We start from the raw sequence: 21,677 nt of genomic DNA, 5'->3' as shown, positions 1-21,677 counted from the left end.
ATATTGAAATTCAAACTCAGTGTAAAGGCAAACAATTCTGAAAAATATTTCTGTTAATTTTAAAAATAAAAATAAATAATTCGCTCCTCCTATCTGTGGTGTGCGCCTTGATGTTTTTCCTTTACAGTCTTTAGAATGCTGCATTTAGTGAAAAGTCGATATTCATTCGAAATTAGATGGATAGCTATTTTACTCATCTCCTCTATAGATGCGCTCCCATCACCTGACTGATCCAGGTTCATATGCGCTCAGGCATTGTACCGCACGCAAAACTCCCCAAATATTTTTTGATGGAACTCCTTCTTCATATTACAACAATTTGATATTTCTATACTAATTGAAAGGGCCTATAATTTAATGCTACATGCAAAAGAAGAATTGTTTTCATGTCATCAATACCTTCCAATTTCATACCAGCATACACTGGTAAAAGGAATTTCAAACCATCGATGAAAAATTAAAATAATTTCACTCAATCCAAAAAATTACTCTATAAAGTTAATAAAGAACGGTCGCAGTAGCGATACAGATAAGTACAATTCCATGACCACAGTTCAAGTACGAAATACAGTTTGGTCCCACAGACGATGGAATACTCTGGCGTTTTGTGGATTTTCATCCCGCCATTTTAATTAAAGTTAAAAGAAAAATCTGTAGGTCCCTCCATTCGAGCAGCAACCTTAAGACGAGCATCATAAATTGGAGTAGGACCTCGGCCAAACATCAAATAAGGGGTGTCAGCGCCAAAAACAAATTATAAGTATATACATATTACATACAGTTTAAGTAAAGTAAAATCGAATTCAATAGAATTCGAGATTTCATTGAGTTCATGAATAGGGCGAGCAGTATGAGCACTGCAGGCTCCCTAGTAGTGAAGACTCTTGAAGCCCTTCTACTCCCACTCTACACGAAACATCTAACTTCCGAAGAGTGCACAGTACCACCACAGCACTCACCGTCATTAACGCTCAGATAAACCGCGGACTCAACCTAAACCGCTCCTGCGAAAGGGCTGTCCTAGTAGTGTTGGACCTAAAAATGGCTTTCGACACAGGCAGTCATGCCACGCTACTAGATGATATTTTACAGTCGACACTCCCGCCAGAGCTGAAGAGGTGGGCCGCCAACTACCTGAGTGGTCGTTATTCAGAGGGAGTCGCCTTTGTCTCCTACGCCGACGACTGCACGATAATGGCGTAGAGCAATGGCATTGATGGCCTGTGCGCTAAGGTGAACAACTACCTCGCCTGCCTTTCTTGCTTCTTTACTGCGAGGAATCTACAACTTTTCTCCACGAAGTCCACGGCGACCCTCTTCACCACCTGGACAAAGGAGGTCAAACTGCAACTTAAGGTAATAGTCGATGACACACCAATTCCGACTGTTAACAACCCCAAAATCTTGGGAGTTACCTTCGACAGTTTGCTCTCCTTCTCAGCGCATACAACCGCTATTACCACTAAATTCCAGAGTCAAATCGCTTGCCGGCAGCACTTGGGACAAAGAAATGTTGCTATCGACATTTAAGGCAATATACCGGTCGTTTCTAAACTATGCTCCGCTGACACAGGATGTCTACTGATGTCCCCAATACAACATCTACATTTACCTCCCAGGCATTTCAGGAGGCATCTCCTTAACTACGTGGACGAGATCCAGAACAAAACAGACCGACAATTACTGGATCGGGCAGTGTACAGACAGACAATTAAGTGCTCCAACTTCCCCGAGGGTCCCATACAAAACATATGTCCGACATGTGAAGGCACCCCGCACGACACTAATTACCTTTTCATATGCCCCATCAAACGCACTCATCTAACACCCCTCTCCCTCTGGGCCCAACCTGCGAAACATCAAGTTTCCTGGGCCTAGCGTTAGATGACCTAGACAAAAACGACCAGTGATCACACTACACTGACAGAGTAAAGTTACTGCTACAACAACAACAACATTGCAGGCATAATTTATTCTGATCCTATTCAAATGGAACTGATATTTGTTACGTTTAAAGTTTAAAGTTGATCATTTCTAAAACAGAGGAACAGTAAATTTCCCCGCTGATAATATCAAGCAAAAAAGACACCGACAAAATCGATCTTCTAATTTTTAGCTGTTTAATGTTAATTAGAAGTAAGGGATAAATACCTGTGATGATGGGGCAGGATAGGAGTAGGGGAGGATTCAAAGAAGAAAGAGCATACTTAAATAAAACTTCTTGAACTCGTTCAATTCTGTCGATAGAGAATTGGTGGTAAGGTCTCCAAATAAATACGGCAACTTACGGTAAATAGCAACTTAAGAGTATAAAGGTCTTCAAAGTTGGAGCTAGCCCTCCTTATAAAATCAAGAATGGAGTTCGCTTCAGAACAGAATAACGTCTATTTGATTAATAAATGTAAATCGTGCATCAAAAACAACCTCAATGTTATATGAAGTACTAATATTTCTGCCTTCCAAAAACTTGAATGACTTTTACTCATAAAAAGCAAAGCATTTGATTTAAGGAATTCGATATTTATTAAGACTCAAACGGCAACTCTGATTGTGTGCGTACATTTTTGCGTGTTTGACTATTTTATGTTATATTATTTTTAACAGCTTCTGTTTGTGCTGGCGTTGGAAGTTGTATTCCTTTTGTCACGAAAAAAAAGTCGCACAAAAAATAGTTTGCAGCTGCTATGTATGCGTATTGTGGGTGTGCAACATACTTACTTTTTATGCTGAAGAACGTTCTTGCTCAGGCCTTTGTACGTAGGGGCATATGTACTTGACAGTCTTGTACCCGTCTACCGGAGCCAAATTCAAGACGGCAAAAAACAAGTGAAACTCACATTCAAATGTTTATGAATACTATAAAAAGGGAATTTTGTCGTATTTTTATTTATATGCTCATAATGAGCGCCAATATTTTGCATATCGCAGCGAAGCGACCAACCAACAATTGCTGCTACTGTGCGGTAAGTTTTACGTTCGTTGTTTTCGTTGCGCTCGCCCATCCCAACCTTAGCAGAATTCGTTGACGTTGTCACCGGCAAAAACGCAGCCGCCGCCACCGCACAGTGTAACAATGCGGCTAATCTTATGTTAAAATTATGGTAGGATTTGTGCTAATGAAGACAACCAATACTCGAACTAAACGAAAAATTAATTTGTTTTTTCTAAAATCATATGGCAAAGCTTCAAAGTTGAGGTAATAAAAACATTTGTATTGGCTAGAGCTGGAAAGTTAATACAGGATCTTTCGAAAGTCACACCTAGAGGTTGTTTTAAAATGAAAAATGTAAAAATCTAATTTCATTTAGGTTTCACTATCTTTATTCAAAATATGACTCTTAAAAATTATATGTGGAAAATTGCATCATTTAAATGCCCCATACGTCTACAAGCTGGCATACGAGAGATAGAACTTTCAAGTTCTCGCTCACACATTATCTCGCATTGACTTCAGCAATCTTGACCCGAATGCTGTGATTAAGCTCTGGAATCGTTCTTGGCTTGTTCACATAGACTTTTTTTGTGGGGTTTATGAAAAGTAGAGTATATGAGAATAAGCCAAGAACGGTTCTAGAAATAAAGCACAGCATTCGGGTCTAGATCACATGAACTAGGTAGCCAGTTTATGACACCATTTCCAGGAATTAATCGACCGGGAAACTTAAATCGCAGTAAGGCAATGTTTCCTGTGTTGTAGGACTTGTGATTCCACCCTGTTGTTGACCACAAAAAAACGTCAATAAGTTATCTTAAGCGATCTCCATTGGTAGTAACAACTCTTTCATTTTCATCTTCGAAGAAAAACTGGCCAATTATTCCACCAGCTCAAAAACCACACCAAACAGTGCATTTTAGTGAATGTATTGATTTTTCTGAAATCACTCGGGGGGTTTTCTTCAGCCCAGATGGGGCAATTTTGTTTATTAACAAATCATTCACACGGAATGAGCTTCATCACTCAAGATAATATTGCGTGAAAAACCAGCTTTATGGTCACAGAACCAATTCACGAAATTCCTGCGCTGCAGCAGCAATAACTCTTAAGAGAACGTCCAGTTTTTGATCTTCCAGCCCTTTTTCTATCCGGGACAGAACCAGTTTCTTGAGCTTTTTTCACTAACCTTTGAATGGTCAACTCATTCGGAAGATAATTTCCTCCAAAAAATTAGGAATTTTGCGATATTTTGCACTAAAAGATCGACCATTTTTATAATAAGAAGGTAACTCGTCAATCCAGTGAGACAATTTGCGAATTTCCCAGGTCTTGAAAGAAGTAATCGTCAAGATATTTTGGCACGGCTTCTTTAAAATGCAGGACATTCACAGAGGAGGGGTTGTATCAACTCATTTTCTTCTTCATCTCCAAAACTCCTGCAGAAGTCATTGAGGTTCACCCATTCTACTGGCTAGGGTGCCAATAGTGCAGTGACCCGTTATACTCGTAACACCTGTGAGGACGCTAGTAGTTGATCTGTTGAGTCAGAGACTACCTTCTACTGATTTCCGCGTTTACGCTCAAGTCAATCGCGGTGTTCGGTGTGCTTATATCCTATACCATTCGCTGAATTTCCAGCCCAGAGTCTTTCCTCGCACACTCACACGCTCTTTCATTTCCCTTCACTCCAGAGTGGCCGGGGACCCAACAAAGTGCGCCAATGTGTTGTTGGATAAGCGAGAGTGACCTCCTATATTCTTTAATACATCTGGAATTGAGACCAGTACCTTGATCGCTGCTTGACTATCAACAAAAATGGTAAGGTTGCCGGAGGTAAGTCCATTAGTCTTACAGTTTTTGTCGCCTTGTCTTTAGCGTAGATCTCAGCGTGTAAGGGAGTCTAGAGGGAGTCAAACTTAAAGATAATTGTTCCGAGTACAGTCTCAATTCAATGCCAGTGTCTATCTTTGAGCCGTCAGTAAAATATGGTGACGACTATCATCTGATATGACTCTGGTCTGCCAATCCTTTCCGTTGGGTATTCTTGTTTTATAGTCGACAAATGACGAAGATGGCATAAAAAAGTTCCTGTCTGGGAATTATTCCTTATTGACATCAAAGCCTCACCTTTGAAATACGCTTTATTTTAAATTGTTTTATTATTTACTTATTTTAAACACAAAAAAGAAAGGATGAAGGCCAAAAATATATGGAATTTCTGGAAAACATGAAACTTCTATACGATCTGGGTGAGCTGATTTTTGTTGTACAATTTTCATCAGCTGTTTTGGGACGTTATCAATGGGATTTCTTTCAAACAACAAAGAAGTATTAAGGCAAGTTTTCGAGGTGAATTTAAAAAAAAATATCCCAAATTATCCATACATTTTTTTATAGCGATTTTTTTCGCTTACGCTCTTTTGGCGGTTAGGACTCCAAGTTTTGTGGTGATAGGTATATTTTAACAATTTCAAAATAATTTTTCACTGGAACTTATTAGTTTTTAATAATATAAAAAAAATTCAGTGGGAACCATAGCGAAAACTCGTGATGACCATATTTTAGATGCTCGCTTTTTATAGCCGCTCCGAAAGAGGTAAGCGTGGCAGAGAACCCATCTTTACCATCGTTCTACTTTGTCTTCTTTCCAAGCAGCAGAATTGCGTGCACCAAAAGAGAAAAGAGAAAATCGGAGTACGTTCACTCTTTTTGGCCGCAGCTTATACGTCGGCGTTCCACTGTGCGCCGCGGTCGCCGCCACTGTCATTGGTGGGTGTCAAGAAGTTCGCAGGCGGTAGCAGTAGAGACAACAGTAATTTGCTCTTTCGCCCAGCAGCGATAACATCTTGTTCACTCAAGGCTCTCAGTGTGTCTTCGCGGTGTTGCAACTGCATTTGACTGCACGCCGCGCTACACAACGTATGTTTTGGTGCTAATCGCCGGTACAAAAGCGCGCGCCCAAGGTTTTGAGGACATTTTTATGTTTTTAATTTCTACGCTTTCGGAACGGAAATGCACGCGGACTGGAAAAATGACCGGCGCGCAAAGAAAATAGCATCTGCTGTGGCTGGCTTCGGATTTTGTGATTTTATTATTAACTTTAATAGTCAACAAACGAAAATAAATTGCCTGCCAGCAAAGACAAAAGCGTGCAACAACAAATAAAGCGAGTAAATGCCACAATGCGAGCATAAAAATCATAAAAACATTTACAAACACTTACACACCTACACACCGACGTGCGCTGTTGTTGTGCGGGCAATTACAAAAAGTGTTGTGTGTTTATTTAATTTCATTTAAATGCTCGAAACGTGACTAAATTTATAGTTTGTGTGGCGCATTTTTATTTCATCGAAACATGCATATGTATGTATGTGCGTATGTATGTGCTATTGAGCTTTTGTATGAGTGGCTGTTTACTTTCACCAAAAAGGATTTACAATTTGTTGTTAAAAGGGCTTAGTGCATTATTTATTATGTACGCAATTGAGTTTGAAACAATTCAAATGCGGCCGAAATTGTGTTCAAATAATGTTTTTGAGCTTAATTTTATTTATGAAATTTGTGAATAATAAAGTGGTTTGCCGCCATTGCAATGCCTGATGAAAATATTGCCTGTGTATTGGCGCGTGCGAAAAAACGTAAAGGTAAATTAATAAGTGAATTTATCTGTTCTAATTTAATTGCTCGCAATTTTTTTTTTTTTTCACAATCACCAAATGAAGGCTTATTGGCTACATAAATTGACGCTTAAAAAATATGTAAATTAGGTATTAAAGCAGTTGTTGCAAAACGGACATCGCACCTCGTACACTCTATCGGCCTTGTAATGGATTCCATGTGACCAAGTACTCCCGTAAATTACAATAAAATGCAGGAACAAATTTTCCTATTTTGGTTTTTCTTCGTACTGAAATTTATGGAAATGTTTTATTCACCTTTAATTCAGGATAAGGCCGTATATGTTTTTGTTTAATCTTCATTTAAAAAAAGTTAATAATTTAAACTTTTTTAATGCATTGAAATATTTAGTTTTCATATGAAATTTCAATTTTTTTTAAACAATTTTCATAGAAATTGAAAAAAAATTGAAAATACCACCTCGGTCATGTGTGAAATCCTCTGTTTACATACAATTAAGCAATTTTTACAATTTAGCACGTGATTACAAATCACCTTGACACATATATCCGTGATCAAAAAGTTCACGGAGTGTATTCAGCAAATTCAAAATACAAATTTATTTCTCAAAAGTGATATTATCGCCTTTAAAGTACTCCCCAACAACTGCAACGCACTTATGCCAGCGTTTGATACAGCTCTCGAAGCATTTCTGGAACTCTATTTTCGGTACAACCAAAAGAGCCGTCTGCGATTTTTGCATTACTTCCTTTCCGCCGTTAAAACGCCGAAGTGGTTCCGTGCAGTGGCTTTTTTACTCGATCAAACAGAAAAAAATGCAGAGAGCCATATCAGTTGAATTCGATGGCTGTTTGATGACATTCGTTAAGTTCTTGATACAAAATTCAGGTGTGCGAAATTTCATGGTGCAAAATTTCATGGAGTTGTTTTCCAACAAATTCATTCTTTTTTGGCGTATCGCTTCACATAAACGTCTCAAAGCGTCCAAATAATAGTCCTTATTAAATGTCTGACTTTCTCAGTAAAAATTCGTGGTGTACAATACCGTTGTAATCCATAAAAATCGCTTTGTTTTTTGACTGAAAATGATGGGATTTTCTTGGAGTTCGTTCATTCAGAGTTCTCCATTCACTCGCCTAATGTCTGGATTGCGTGTCACACTCATAAACCCACAGCTCGTTTCCGGTAATGATGAGTTTGATGAATGTTGGGTCGCCTAAGGAATGTTCAGTCTTGGAAATTATGTCCTGGGCGATATCAACACGGCCCCGTTTTTGCAGGAAATTCAGGTGCTTTGGGACCAACTTTGCAGCAACCCGGCGCAGACTCAAATCATTAACTACAATGCCCTGGACGCATCCATAAGCCATGTTCATGTCCTCTACTACCTCGCTGATGATTTATTTGCGTCTATTGATCAAATTTTCTTTCACTTCATTGATGTTTTCATCTGTTTTTGAAGTCGGTGGGTTGCGCCTATACTACTGTTTACAACCTCTTCCCATCTCTCGACCAATTTGTTGATGCCGTTCTGCCAAAAATCGCCTGGTCTGATCGCGATGTTGTTGATCCAGTTCTTAAGAACCTCTTTGTTATCGAAGGTAACGCCCCTCATATAGTTCGAAAGATGGTAATAAGTCGGTGCAAGGTCCGGAGAATACGGCGGATGCTGAAGGGCCTCCCATTCGAGCTCTTGGAGTGCAACTCGTGAAGGAGTATACATAGTTTGACCATGTCGATCGGTCTTTTCAGGTATTTTTAGTCGAATAGCCTCATTCACGCTGTAACGCTGGACAATGCAGAGCTTCCTGTTGACCGTGGCATTCTTTTCGAGTATTTCCCAGTGCACCATGCCCTCCCAGTCCGACCAAACATATATCACGACCTTCTTTGGATGAAGATCCGGCTTGACTCTCGACTTTGGCGTATTTCCTGGAGCTACCCTCTTTACTTCATATTGATGTATAGGCATCATTTCTCATCTCCCGTGATGATTCGGTACAAAAAGCACAGTTTATGACCGCGTGTTGCTCGATGGCGAGGGAGATGCTAGAAGCACTTTGAGGGCGAATTTCATTGAGGTCGATTTCCCGTAGTGTTAGAGGGCCATACAGAATTATTACATAAGGGGTGAGGAGAATCAAAAAGGCATGCAAACAGATCTAGCCATGCATTGCACTGTAGAATTAGTTATATATAATATATAATTGGCGCCTACACCCTTTCTGGGTGTTTGACCGAGCTCCTCCTCCTATTTGTGGTGTGGGTCTTGATGTTGTTCCACAAATGGTCGCACCTACAGTTTTAAGCCGAGAACGGCAGATATTTGTTTTTTATGAGGAGCTTTTTCATGGCGGAAATGCACTCAAGAAATTTCATCGAGCAACCTACTCTGATATGACTTACACTGATTTTTTCAAAAGTTTTCAACCAATAGTTCAAGTCCTTTTAAAATGGCATTTAGAAAATGATTTAATGATTGTGTTATATTGACAAATTTACGTAACAAAATAGGTTTAATATTCTGATCACCCAAAGGTATTTACGCTTCGCAACCCCCTTTATTACGATATTTAAGTTATACCAATTTTCCATGTCCGTAAACCTATAAGTTTTGAGTTAACTTGAGGGCTAACAGATTTTAGCGGAGTTTGACAAGGATCATAAATCTTACGCGAACAATTTAATTCAGTTAAATTAGTTTTCCATTAAATTAGTTTTTTTTAATTTCAACCAAATTTTATATAAAATTTTTCCTTGTAAATCTTCCTGTACTACATTTGAAATGATATGCGTGGAAAAAAGCTTCATTTCCACCTCGCAGCACTACAAATTCCAATGCTTTACTTATTTCTCTTTTATTTATTGAATGCAAGATTAATGTTTGTATGCGCATAAATACTTTTAAAAACTGTTCACAAATTCTTCCAACTAATCCTTTCAATTCCCCTACTTAGCATTAAAATCAGCGGAATAACATTTTTTATGACACCAACACATAAAACTAAGCGCATAAAAATAGCAAAGCCAAATAATGTCTTCCTATGCCATGAATTTGTATATATGGATGTCTGTATGTATGTCTATATTCACATGTGTACTCATGTGAGTGTGTTTGGTGTGTGCAGCAGACAACAGGCGAAGAATTCTTTTGGGGACAACCCCATATAATCCAAAGTAGCGCAGACACGTCTCAAAAAATTATGACGCCACAACGACACGCCATGACAGAGCAGTGGGTAGAGATCTACATGCATACATACATATACATATGACATATACATATATATTTTATGATCATACAAATGCATTATACAAGGGAAATAGCGAGCAGGAAGGGTTCAACTGAAGGCATTCGCTTAGGTTGTAGAAAATGCAAGGAAATAACAAAAACAAATCCAAAATACGAAAAATTAAAACAACAGAGGCGTTATGAAAAGCAATTGCAAGTGTAAGACTAGCAACAACAACAAGAACAATAAATGTTGACAGCGCCTACATTTCACTCGCTAACATTTCGCGCCAGGAATTCCTTTTCGAATTCCTCCAGCAGCAGCACAACGAAACATATCATTTCAAAATTCTAAGACTTTTTCTCAATCGCCTTTAAAAGCTAATCCTGTTACCCATTGTTTGTATGTATGTGCGTATGTTTAATGATTTTTAACATTCTGTTGCAATGCTTGCCTGCTGGTTGCAGCTTCAAACTGCTTTAAACTGATAGCTAATAAATTCTCTCTTTTAATCTCCATTATCGCAATGGCCTAACGCGCGCAATCGATGAGAACTCGGTCAACAGGAAATCGAGATCTTAGGTCCAAATGCTGTGCCGTGGCCGTTGCCATAAATTTTCTTCCGCATTGAACTATAGTAAAAAAAAAATATTGTTTTATTTGACAGCTCGTTGACAACTGTTGGCACACACGCAAATGCCACGGCAGGCAAAGTTATGTTAGAAAGTCTTTAGTGCACCCATCTCGCCGAGCGATTCCTCTATGTCTGCGGCTGCATGCTGCTTATCTGCACAGCTCTGTGATCGGTGCGGCGGTGTGCTGCTTTTATGTCTTTGCACAATTTGTTCACCAACTAGTCAGCTATCAACAAATTCATGACATATGTACGTATTTGCTGTCTTGCTGCTGTCACTCAGCCAACAAACAAATGACACTTGAAAATACAAAATAATACAAAAACACTGCACAACTCTAAATGGCTCAACCACTTTCTTGCATCAAACGTCTGCCTATAAATCGCCAATAATAAATCCTAAATAAATACACACATAAATTATCACTCTTCAGTTGTATGCGCGACCACACTCTCCAATATGTGTGGGTATGGGAGTGTGCGTGGCTTATCAGAGTTTGAAATTCACTTGTAAATACAAGCGCACACTTTTCGAACTTTAAATTATAGTTACTTACATATAGTACACACTTTGCATGCATACCTGTGTGAGTGTGTCATATACGAACATGTCACCCACATATTTCACCTTACGTTGTATACCTTTCTATTTACATAGATATCATGGTGCTTGTTCATACACACATACATACATACATAAGTGCCTCCATTAACCTCTACTTTCCATTTTCATTTCATTTTGCAGATAACTGCGGCACAGTAAGCAACTCATCATCGAACGGTTCGGGTCCCTACAATATGGACGACATACTGATTATCACAGCGAAGCACAGCGAACGCGCCATATTGCGCGCCAACTTCTTGAAGAATCACTTCGATAAGATCACAAAGCAACGTGGCCGCAAGCCATTCAAGTAAGTTACAGAAAGCGCAAGAAGGAAGATATTTTATATATTGACAATATTGTTCTTTTGTTTTTGTACATTCCAGCTTTTTACATATCAAAATCGAAGATGGCCCCTTCAGCGAGGAGATCGCACACAAATACCAAAACACAGCCTTACAGATTGTCATACTCTGTCCGGCACTATTGGCGCTCTCCCACTCATTTCTACTCTCACAGTTAACCGCTATTATACGTGTAGAGAAAGTGTTGGGTATTTTGTTGGATATTACCGAAGAAAAAGTCAAGGAAATACAAAAAACAGGTATGTTTTTTTTTTAAATAAAAGAGACTTTGTTATAAATTTAATACGCGCTCGCAAATTAGTAGATAAGTAGGTGGTAGTCAGTTTTTTGTTTTGTTCTTTTGGTGAGCCTCGTACTGACTGATAGTCTTATAATCGTGTTAACCATTAGGTTTCGGCTTTCTAAATGTGGTGTCTTCAGATTTGGAAGTTTGCCTTTCAATAGAGCAGAGCAGTTATAGAGCATGAGACAAGTTCCTGGTAGACACTATTTACCAAAAATATTATATTACCGTGTTTGGCCAAGGATGATATATACTAGGTATAGTGGAAAAAAATGTTTCAGGAAAACTTTGGATTCCGTGTCATTCGTTTTGTGTTTCAGTAAACTAAAGCTAAATTTTGTGAAACGCAAAACGAATGACGTCGGTATATCGGTCAAATTCGCTCAGAGCCGGATAACTGTCTGCTAGGTAGTACACCTCTAAAAATCTTTTCACCATGATGTTTGGCCTTTAGCTATGGTGAAAGCCAAAATTGTGCGAGCAACTTCGGCAGCCACGTCACCGGATACTCGGTAGCCGAATTCCGCCTAGGGTGATAGATTTACGCGCTTTGGCCAATTACTATGCTGAAAAACAAAATTGTGAGAGCAACTTCGGCTGCCACGTCACGGCAGATTCGCCAGTCGAATTCTGCACGATCATTCCGCACACACTCGTCCATTTATCCGTTATTCATGCGGCAACGAAGTGACGTTGTGTTGATTTTTTTCGTATAGGACTAATACAATTCTAGTTTTTTCGTAAACAGACCGCTTCGTGACCCAAGTTACGTCAACTCCTCAGCTGATTCTGTCAAACTCGCTGAGAGCCGGATAACAGTCTGTTCCGGTCACACCTTCACAATTCTTTCCACCCGCTCATATCACAGGTAGTCACACATGCATCTAATCAGTCATTGTTCAGATGGCACCGAAGTCACAGATGGCACCGAAGTCATATATAGATGGCAAGATGCGAAACTCTTTTTCTCGTGAGAGCCTGTAAAAATGTGCAGTTTTTATAACTTTAGGCAGGTATGATACATAGGTAGAATCTTTAACTCGATATTTTTTCACAAATTGTCAATTTTGCAGCTATCACACAACCGCATCACAACTTCACACATACTCGTACATACATGTATAGAAATACAATGCAATAAAAATAAGCACTATCGGTGTAAAATAAATAAATAAACAAAACTTCAAAAATTAAGATTTAAACGAATTTATCAAACATTGACAGACAAAAATAATGCAGGCGGAAACCATAATTTTAAAGATATAAAAAAAAATATTGCATTTTTCGAATATAACATAAAAAGTGGGTAACAAAAACAACAAACAAATTAGCACAGAAAAAAAATGTTTCAAGTGAAACTTCTTAGGCGTCGATAGACGAGCGAGAATGGAGAGTAAAATTTCAAGGCCATGCAACGTTTTGGGCATTTTCGTTCCGCAAGAGAGAAAAAAGGTATAACGTTGAGGAAAAGGAGAGAGAGAAAGCTATACCTTATATATATCTCAGATACACTTTAGGCTATTTTTCCTGAGTTTTTCCTGTTGGTTGCTAATTTCTTGTGAGAAATAACACTGCCTACTTTTTGGCGCTTTTTTGTTGGTGCAAACTTGTAGGAAATATATTTTTGGTGCCTACTTTTTGGCGTTTATTTCCGTTTCCTGGCTAGTGCTTGTGCGTGCTATAAAGTGCTAACCATTCCGGCGTCGGATTTATTGGTATTTGGTATTGCCTTACGGTAATTTGTGCCGTTGTTACGGTCCTGGAATCGCTGCGTTTGGGTGGATGATAAGCGCTCAGAGTAGTGCGCGTTGTTGCCACGGTTTGTGTCCAGCGTTTACCTACACCGGTCGACCCTTCTCCGTTTTTTGTAAATTTTGTATATTTGTATTCTCTGCAAATGTTGTGAATTTATTTAGATATAAATATTTTTTTTTCTCTCTCTCTCTCATTCTATCTCAGATCTCTCCCTCTTTCTTTGTCTGCCTTGAAAGTTTCACTTCTGTTATGTGTACTACGCTACACGCACTTTTTTTTGTAAAATATCACAAATTAAACAGATCATAATTTAATTATCTCCTTAAAAATAAATAAATAAATAGATGACGCGTACACTTCTGTTAGGTGTTTGCCCGAGGTCCTCCTCCCAATTGTGGTGTGCGTTTTAATGTTGTGCCACAAATGACTTGGGAAGTTGAAAACTCATTGTCTCTTGACGCTGTCTTGAGCCTTTACTTTAGTATTTTCTTGCAGAAAAATCAGAATTTTATATATAATATAATGTATATAATTGGCGCGACACCCTTTTTTGGGTGTTTGGCCGAGCTCCTGCATTGCAACATATTTTATTATCTTAAAGCATTGACGTTGCACTAAGTGTGTGTGTCCTTTAACCTTCTCCAATTTTATTTTTCCCTCTTACTTGAATATTAATTCTTGCGAAATATATATTTTGCGGCTTTAACGAAAAAACAAACTGTTTTCGTCAGTTATTTTTGGCGTCTTATTGCTGGCAGCTATTCACCAGCCCAGGTATTGGCAATGTGGTCAAATACTCAAACGAGTTCCTGGGCGCTCTCTCACTCAAAATGAGAAAGTTTCGCGTGCAGTTATCTATGATGAATTGACATGAGCAATGATTGTCTTGGTTTTTTCCTTTGCCACGAATACATTTTCAGTTTTGTCGTAAACAAACGCTGTCACATCCCCTGTTGCGGCTGACTCCTTCAAAATTATATTTTCTATTCTGATGATCTTGAAATATTTACGGTGATTAACAGTGCTAGTGACTCTGAAAAGCTGCAATCCGACTGACACAATGTCCAGAACTGGTGCTATTAAAATCGTTAGTCACTAAATATAAACAAATGCTTTCACGTAAAATTTGCTAAATCAACCGATACTTTGCATATTGCGTATAGTTTGCTGGCTTACCTCTGCAATCCGTTGAAGAAATTAAAGACTTGAACCTTATTTTTGACTCTAAGCTGAATTTCACTAGCCACATTAACCACGTAATAAGACTGGCATATTCGATGCTAGGCATTCGTACGCCGAAATTGTTCTGCTTTGACTAACCCACACACTCTAAAAACATTGTATGGTGCTTTTTTTAGTTCGAGATTGGAGTATACCGCTGTTATTTGTAGACCGTACCAAATATGTCTCTCTGACCGGATTGAGAAAAAATTTTTCAAAAAATTTTCCTCGTTTTTCGCTCCAATCTTTAAACTTTTCTGAAGCGTTACCAACGCACCGCTATCGATGTTTATTGATTGACTTAAAACCCCTTGATAGCAGACGATCTGTTCTATTGTGCTCATTTATTATTCGTATCATTACTGGAACTATTGATGGTCCTTACTTTTAACTAAAATTCTATTTAATATTCCTTATATTCTTTCCTAATATTTCTTCCTTCGACAGTACGAAACCTTGAAAATTAGTTTCTCGAAAGCTAATTACGGGATGAATGCTCCGATTTCTAAGAGATGTACAGATCTAAATTTGTTTTTCAATTCTTCTGGTGCTGGTTTTACATGACCGTATGGCATAGTCAACCATCTTAAATCGTTTTTTTAGTAACTATATTACTAATTTCACTGTAAGAATGTATCCATTCAAAGACAAATAAGTAAACTCTTCCTGAGAGAAAAAGTGTATGAGAATGGGAAAAAATCGCTGGAAGTTAGTTAACGATATGATGTTTTGATGCTTACCTTCTAAATTCTCGCCACCGTGTGACTATCCGTAGATAGTAAAAAGTATGACCATAGTTTGCTTAGGCGCCGATTATATGGCGCATAGTGCGAAAGTTACTGATTTCCACTTTGTTTGTCTTTGTCTCTATTGAGTCCAGCTAACACCATTGCTGGTTATTTCGTCATGCAAGCTGCGTCGCCAGGATTCCCTTGGTCTACCCCTGCCTCTACATTTCTCTCTTGGTATTTCTTGGGCTGGTTTTCTGAGGGTGTGTCTAAGGCACTTCCTCTTACGGATTTTGACGTCAATTGTTACTTGATTGCACCTTCTGTTGAATTCGCTATCGATTTACAAACGTTTACAATTTAAAAAAGTTCTCCACTCATGTTGGCCATGATTCACAAGACCGATTTGATGTTGAAATTAAAAATACGTATTTTCGTTTTCTCCGTAAGCTGCTGAGAGTACCACACTTTGTTGAGCATCGCAAAGGCTGCTTTTTCTTTGGCTAATCTTTCTGTTATATCATCGAAAGCGCCACCTTTGGCAGCAATTTGGCTATTAAGGCACGTTGAACGCTTCAACTTCTTCAATGTGTTGGCCAGCAATGGTAATATTATTAGACTGGGCAGCATTTATTATATATTAATTGATTTCATCATGCGACTTGGACTGCAGATGAGACTGTTTACTTGAGAAAGGAACGATGTTGTCCGCATAATCTAAATTGTTTAGATGCTCAACGGTTAGGGAACTCCATACAATACATCTTCGGGAATTTTCGTCCATTTTTTTTTTTTGTTTTATCAACAACAACAGCGACTGACATTCAAATCGCTCTTCTTTCAAAGCGTTATCAAAGGCGGCAGACTTCCCAGAAGGATAGAACCTCAATCTAATGTGTTTGAAACTCACCTGTTGCTGAAACCAAAAGACTATCCGTAGTATCTGGGTCAAAATTCATACCTACCGCAGACATTTTAAGCGATTCTGCCTTTCTTTAGTAAAATCAAAAGTTGCTTACGTCTGTTTGATTTATTTGTCTCGAGTTTCCCTCAAGGACTTTTCTAGTGTTTCAATAACAAGATGATTTATAATGCACTTATCCATAAACGTTATCAAAAAAATGTTTAAGTTTCATGAAATGTTTAAGGTCTACACAAGAGATCCTCATCTTCATTAAACACCTCCTCATAAAAACAATTTTTTGGATATTTTCGCTTACCGCTAAACTCACTTATCCTTATGGTTGAAGGCTTTCTATTTTAATACTTATTTGTATTTTTCTCCTTCTGCTTTTTCCAGCACTGCCGAGCTACTATAAGTGGCGTCGCTGCACTATACGCGATAACGATCAGGCACAAATAAGCAACATACTTGGAATAGCCACAGATATCTTGGGTCGCGCACTCTGCCAGCGCCCGCCGTGCCACGATCACAGCAGCATATCGCGCAGTTTCTCCAGCTGCTCCGAGGGTTTTACTATACTACCGAAGAAAGTGAAGATTGGACAAAATAAGGTTGTGGCTATGCTAGCCGAACCGCTGGAAAAGGATGATACAATCAAGATAATGGTAGAGAAATCGGGAGAGCTAATTGAGATCAGAAATTTCAAATGTCGTAATCCATTCACAGTGCAGTTCTCCATACCAGGTAAATAGGAAAGCTGAAAAATGCACAAAGAAAATTGTTTTTGTAATGTGCATGCAGTACAACTAATATATTTTTGTTATTGTTTTCTGTATCGCCTTCAGAGTCCTGCATGGAAATATCCACCATGGTCGAAATACGCATTGAGAAGAACGAGAAGAGTCTTGGCGCGCGCCCAATCAAATGTGAGAGTCGCATGCGTGAGCTGGAACAGTTATTACGCACTGAAGACTCACCCATTGAATTCATGTGCCACTCATTGGGTATCGGACCAGCAGAGCGTGATGCGCTCGATTTGCATTTGCTACAGTGCTTCCAGAAAAATATGCCGCCCAATTTTCATTTGCTCAATGGCCCCTACGAGAAGCAGCACCACTTCCTAACCATACGTGAATCAAGTCCCGAGGAATATCCCACGCTGTTACACTTCGCGGCACGTTGGGGTCTTAATCGTCTTTGTATACAGCTGATGGAGTGCCCGGGCGGTGACACAGCATGCGGCATACGCAACTGCACTGGCAAAACACCAGCTGAATTGGCCGAACAGGAGGGACATCACAAGCTGGCGACGAACATTGTCAGCTTCTCCGAGTTTCATGAGCTCACCACAATGTATCACTACTTTAAGGGTATTAGTGGAACTGGCACGCAAAACAACAACAATCAGCCAATGGTAAATGGCAAAATAGATAACAACAATCAAAACCTCAACCATCCGAGTAGCAACAAGGTCGTGATTGAGATGGTAAAATCGACACCAGCCTCACCAAAAGTTAAGCAACCCAAACCACAGAAGCCCATGCCGCAAGAACCACAGGAAACACTGTCTGCGGAATATATGGAAATGTCAAGCGGTTCGGAGCGTGAAAACACACCGGACGCTAAGCCGAAGGTGGAAACATTAGCCGTTTCGAACTTGAATTATATTAGCGTTGAAGCAGAAGATGAGAATTTGCAGGGCTCGTCCGCAGACGTATGTAAGAATTTCGAGAAAGTATTAACCACACCGGAGATAACTACAAATGAACTGCGTATAAGTGAGCCACCCTATTATCAATCGAAAGAGCAGAACAAATCTGTCGATGTAACCGATTCGCCCTATCAAACTGACAAGTTCAGTCACGAATGCTCACAATTACTCGAGAACTGCAGCGGCACCACAGCTGGTAATGACTATGTGCTACAACCCGCCAATATACCAATTCCACCAAAGCTGGTTGCTACACAAACGCCAGCAGACATAGCCAGCGCGAATTCTGATGACGGCAACTATCTCTTCCAACCCTCTAATCGACCGGTTGAGGATGAATTATTGCCACAAAACCGGCTCAGTCTGACGCGTTCGTTGAGCTCATCTTCGCGTCCCGGACAAAACCCCACGTACGGCACATTAAAACGCACCGCTTCGGATGCATCGAGCGCGACAACGCGTTCGAATGCCGATGACGAGCTGGCCGAGATAATGCACGACTTCAAGAACAATGTGCTCAGCATACGCGATGTGGAGGTGTTGGTTGAAAAGTGGAAGCATCGCAACGATGTGCAACAGAGCTTTCGTGAAAAGCAAGAGCAAATCGATCAGATGCGTAAGGAATACGAGCGTATACAGGACAATCTCAGATCGCAGCTAAAACGGGAGACACCATTCGAAAAAATTAAGAAACTCTTCTCACGCCATAAGTCTACAACGCCGTTGTCGGATAAAACCGTCGGCACGGATAGTGCGCTCGATGAAACCAAATCATCTATCACAACCAGTTCAAGCTTCAAATCTTCACAACGTCCCATTAGCTCACTAAGCTTGCAGAGCGTGTCATCATCTTCATCGTCAGGCCGCCTCAGCACTGGTAGCAATTGCAGTGGCACATCATTAGGTGACTCCGGCACACACTCCGACCACGAAGAACGACGCTTTGGTTGTCGACTCGGTTCACCTGGAACGTTAATGGACAACTATCTCGTACCACCACCCCCGCGACCAGTGCTCACACCTAACTCAACCCCCGGCGAAGAGCGTCATCAACTGGTCTTTCCCTCACCGAAATCATCACACCAAAGGCTAAACATGCCGACAAGTCCCACCGGCAGCGAGCATTACCAGATGTTTCCATCGAACATACCTGTTTACACCAGCCAAAATCTGTCAACATCACAGCCCAATAACTATCTGAATACAATAATGGAGGCAAAAGAACACGATGGTGGTGGTGGTGGTGTTGCTACTGGTACTACTACCAACAGCAGCAACAGTCATCAATACCAAAATGGTGTGACATTGCAGCCAATCAAAATTAACGAACGCTCAAATATCATCTACGGCAAGCTGATGAAAGCATCGCCCACATGCAGCTCCTTCAAGCCGAAACAGGTGGCAGTACCGCAGGTGGGTAGCATTGAGGTACAGGCAGAGGTTTATCAGAATATCGGCTCTAATCTGGAACACATCAAAGAGGGCGAAATGGCAAAGGATTTGGTGAAAGAGGGTACGGCAGGCGAAACAGCGACTGAAGCGCCCAATTATATGAACTGCTGAGCGGCGCGGAAAGCAAGAAAGAAGGAGAGTAAGCGAATAAGAGAGAGAGAGAGAGAGAGGTGAGCTAGTATAAGTCGAGAAAAAATATGAGGTGTTGTCTAGTATCAGCGAGCATTGAAACTTGCGTTGGAGTACAGGCTTGACGAAGGTTTTTGCCAACGCTCGCCCAACAGAGATCAACTCACCATCTTTACAACTTCTAAAATATATTTTTTTTATAATCTTATGTGCAGTAAGTTTTAGCATAGGCATGAGCATAAATCATTACAGCTATTTAAGTCGCAAAAAAAAACATACATTTCGGTGAAAGCTCAAAATATTGTAAATAAGCACAGAACTGTTGAAAACTCTAATTTTTTTTTTAAGTGTTAACACATTTAAGTTGTAGTTGTATGTTTAATTGATTTGCGTTTATCAAAACGTTGTATTTAAAAGAATACGAAATGAGTATGAACTAGTTGACAACATTGAAATAATCTATGATTAAAAAACAAATTAAAAAAATATTAATAATTAAGAAATCGAAGCAAGGACGCGAATAAACTCGCGTTGTTAGCGCCGTCTTTCTTCCATTTAAGGTTATGGGCAAAATGTTCGAAGGCGAATTAAATCTAACTGAGACTCTTTTTCACTGCAGACATTTGAGACTGTTAGGCAAAATTTAGCAAGAAACCGTTAGAATGGAAGACCTTAGAAGTACAAAGGCAAAGGCAAATAGCCCTTCAGCGCGCCCGGCGAGATTTGAAATCTGAGACCTGCCGTGGTGGCAATAGTTTGAAGAGTCTCACCTACAAACAGACCAAAAAATGTGTGAGTATTCGATAACAAAAAATATTCTCGAAAATATTCACTATTTCCTTTCCACAAATCATTCACCACACTTACTTGTATCTGAGTTAAGTATTCTTATAAGGATTCTACAGATTAGCGCTTTAAATGTACAGCAACAACCAAACTAATTGCACGCATATCATCACTGATTAGTTAGAAAAGTAAATTATTTTATTATGTAGTTTAAATTTTATTTTTCAAAATGTATGACTACACCTTTTTCTTATAAAAGGGTTTAACTTTAAGTTTGTATGTATTGAAGGCAATCAAATAAAAACGAACAAACCAACGATTTTTATTTTTCAGTACAATTTATTTGCTTTATATTCGTGTGAATATTTTGTATGCTATTTAAAATAACCAAAATGTACGTTTTTTTTAAGAAATTCTATACAATATAAAAAATGATAATTAGGATTATAAAAAACGGCATGCACATCCACATGTATGTATGTTTGTATGTATCGATGAAAGTTCTCGCAAGAATTAAAAATCATAATAAATACCGATTTTATACTATATGTAAATTGCTGACTATTCTTAAAGTTAATGGATTTTATTAATAATTAAAATAAATTCAAAAAAACAAAAGCAAAAGCAAAAAATGTTTTTTTTTTCAATTTCAATTTAAAACAATTTGAAGATCGTAAGTATATTTAAATTTTAATTAAATTAAATTGCTGCATTGCGCATAAAAAATAGCAGAAAGTGGCGAAATAAAAATAAAATAAAACTAAAAACAAAAAACCTTGTAGTTCCATATTTTTCGCGCAAAAGATATGCGTCGCCCTGTGTTGTTGAAAGGTGCCCATGATACCGTATCATTTCAGCGTTCAAATTTTACCACTTATACCAGGCGCGCAGAAATGCTCAGCAAGGATACAAATTCGCGTGGCTTGTTTCCAGCGTTACACTCACGACGCCTTAAACTATGCCTTCATTATTACTATTTGGGTCACTCTGTTGTGGTTTCTTAGCTCAGCTTCCTACTGTGCATTTCTGCTTGCTTGGTATATATGAAAAACATGTTGGCGCATATTCGCAATAAGGCGGATTCGATTCCCTTCCTTACAGGTTCACCGCATTCTTTAGCCGTGACGGATAGAGAGGTATTCCTGCTACTTGATAGATAGATAGATGGAATAAATTCATTTATTTTTCACAAAAAACTCAAAAAACTATTTGCTATTTTTAACTTCATTTAAATCAACCAAAGGATTTAACCCTCTGTTGGACACCTTTTTTAAAACCTTCGTTTGGGCAGCGGA

The 21,677-nt window shown here is 39.1% G+C and overlaps 1 protein-coding gene across 1 annotated transcript in view; it reads left to right on the top strand.

Moving 5' to 3' along the window:
* LOC129236220 (phosphoinositide 3-kinase adapter protein 1) overlaps positions 1-20,949 on the top strand; it is a 203,293-nt gene extending 182,344 nt beyond the window's left edge. Inside the window, exons 6-9 of the mRNA XM_054870472.1 lie at positions 11,190-11,358; positions 11,435-11,652; positions 16,701-17,048; positions 17,150-20,949. Coding sequence (XP_054726447.1) covers positions 11,190-11,358; positions 11,435-11,652; positions 16,701-17,048; positions 17,150-19,578 — 3,164 coding nt within the window. The 3' untranslated portion in view covers positions 19,579-20,949. The remainder of the gene's footprint in view (positions 1-11,189; positions 11,359-11,434; positions 11,653-16,700; positions 17,049-17,149) is intronic.
* Positions 20,950-21,677: the final 728 nt, after the last annotated feature.

The sequence above is a fragment of the Anastrepha obliqua genome, chromosome 1, assembly GCF_027943255.1.
Source record: "Anastrepha obliqua isolate idAnaObli1 chromosome 1, idAnaObli1_1.0, whole genome shotgun sequence".
In the NCBI taxonomy this organism is placed as follows: Eukaryota; Metazoa; Arthropoda; class Insecta; order Diptera; family Tephritidae; genus Anastrepha; species Anastrepha obliqua.
Note: the sequence above shows the minus strand (reverse complement) of the source record. Positions and strands in the feature narration are given on the sequence as shown.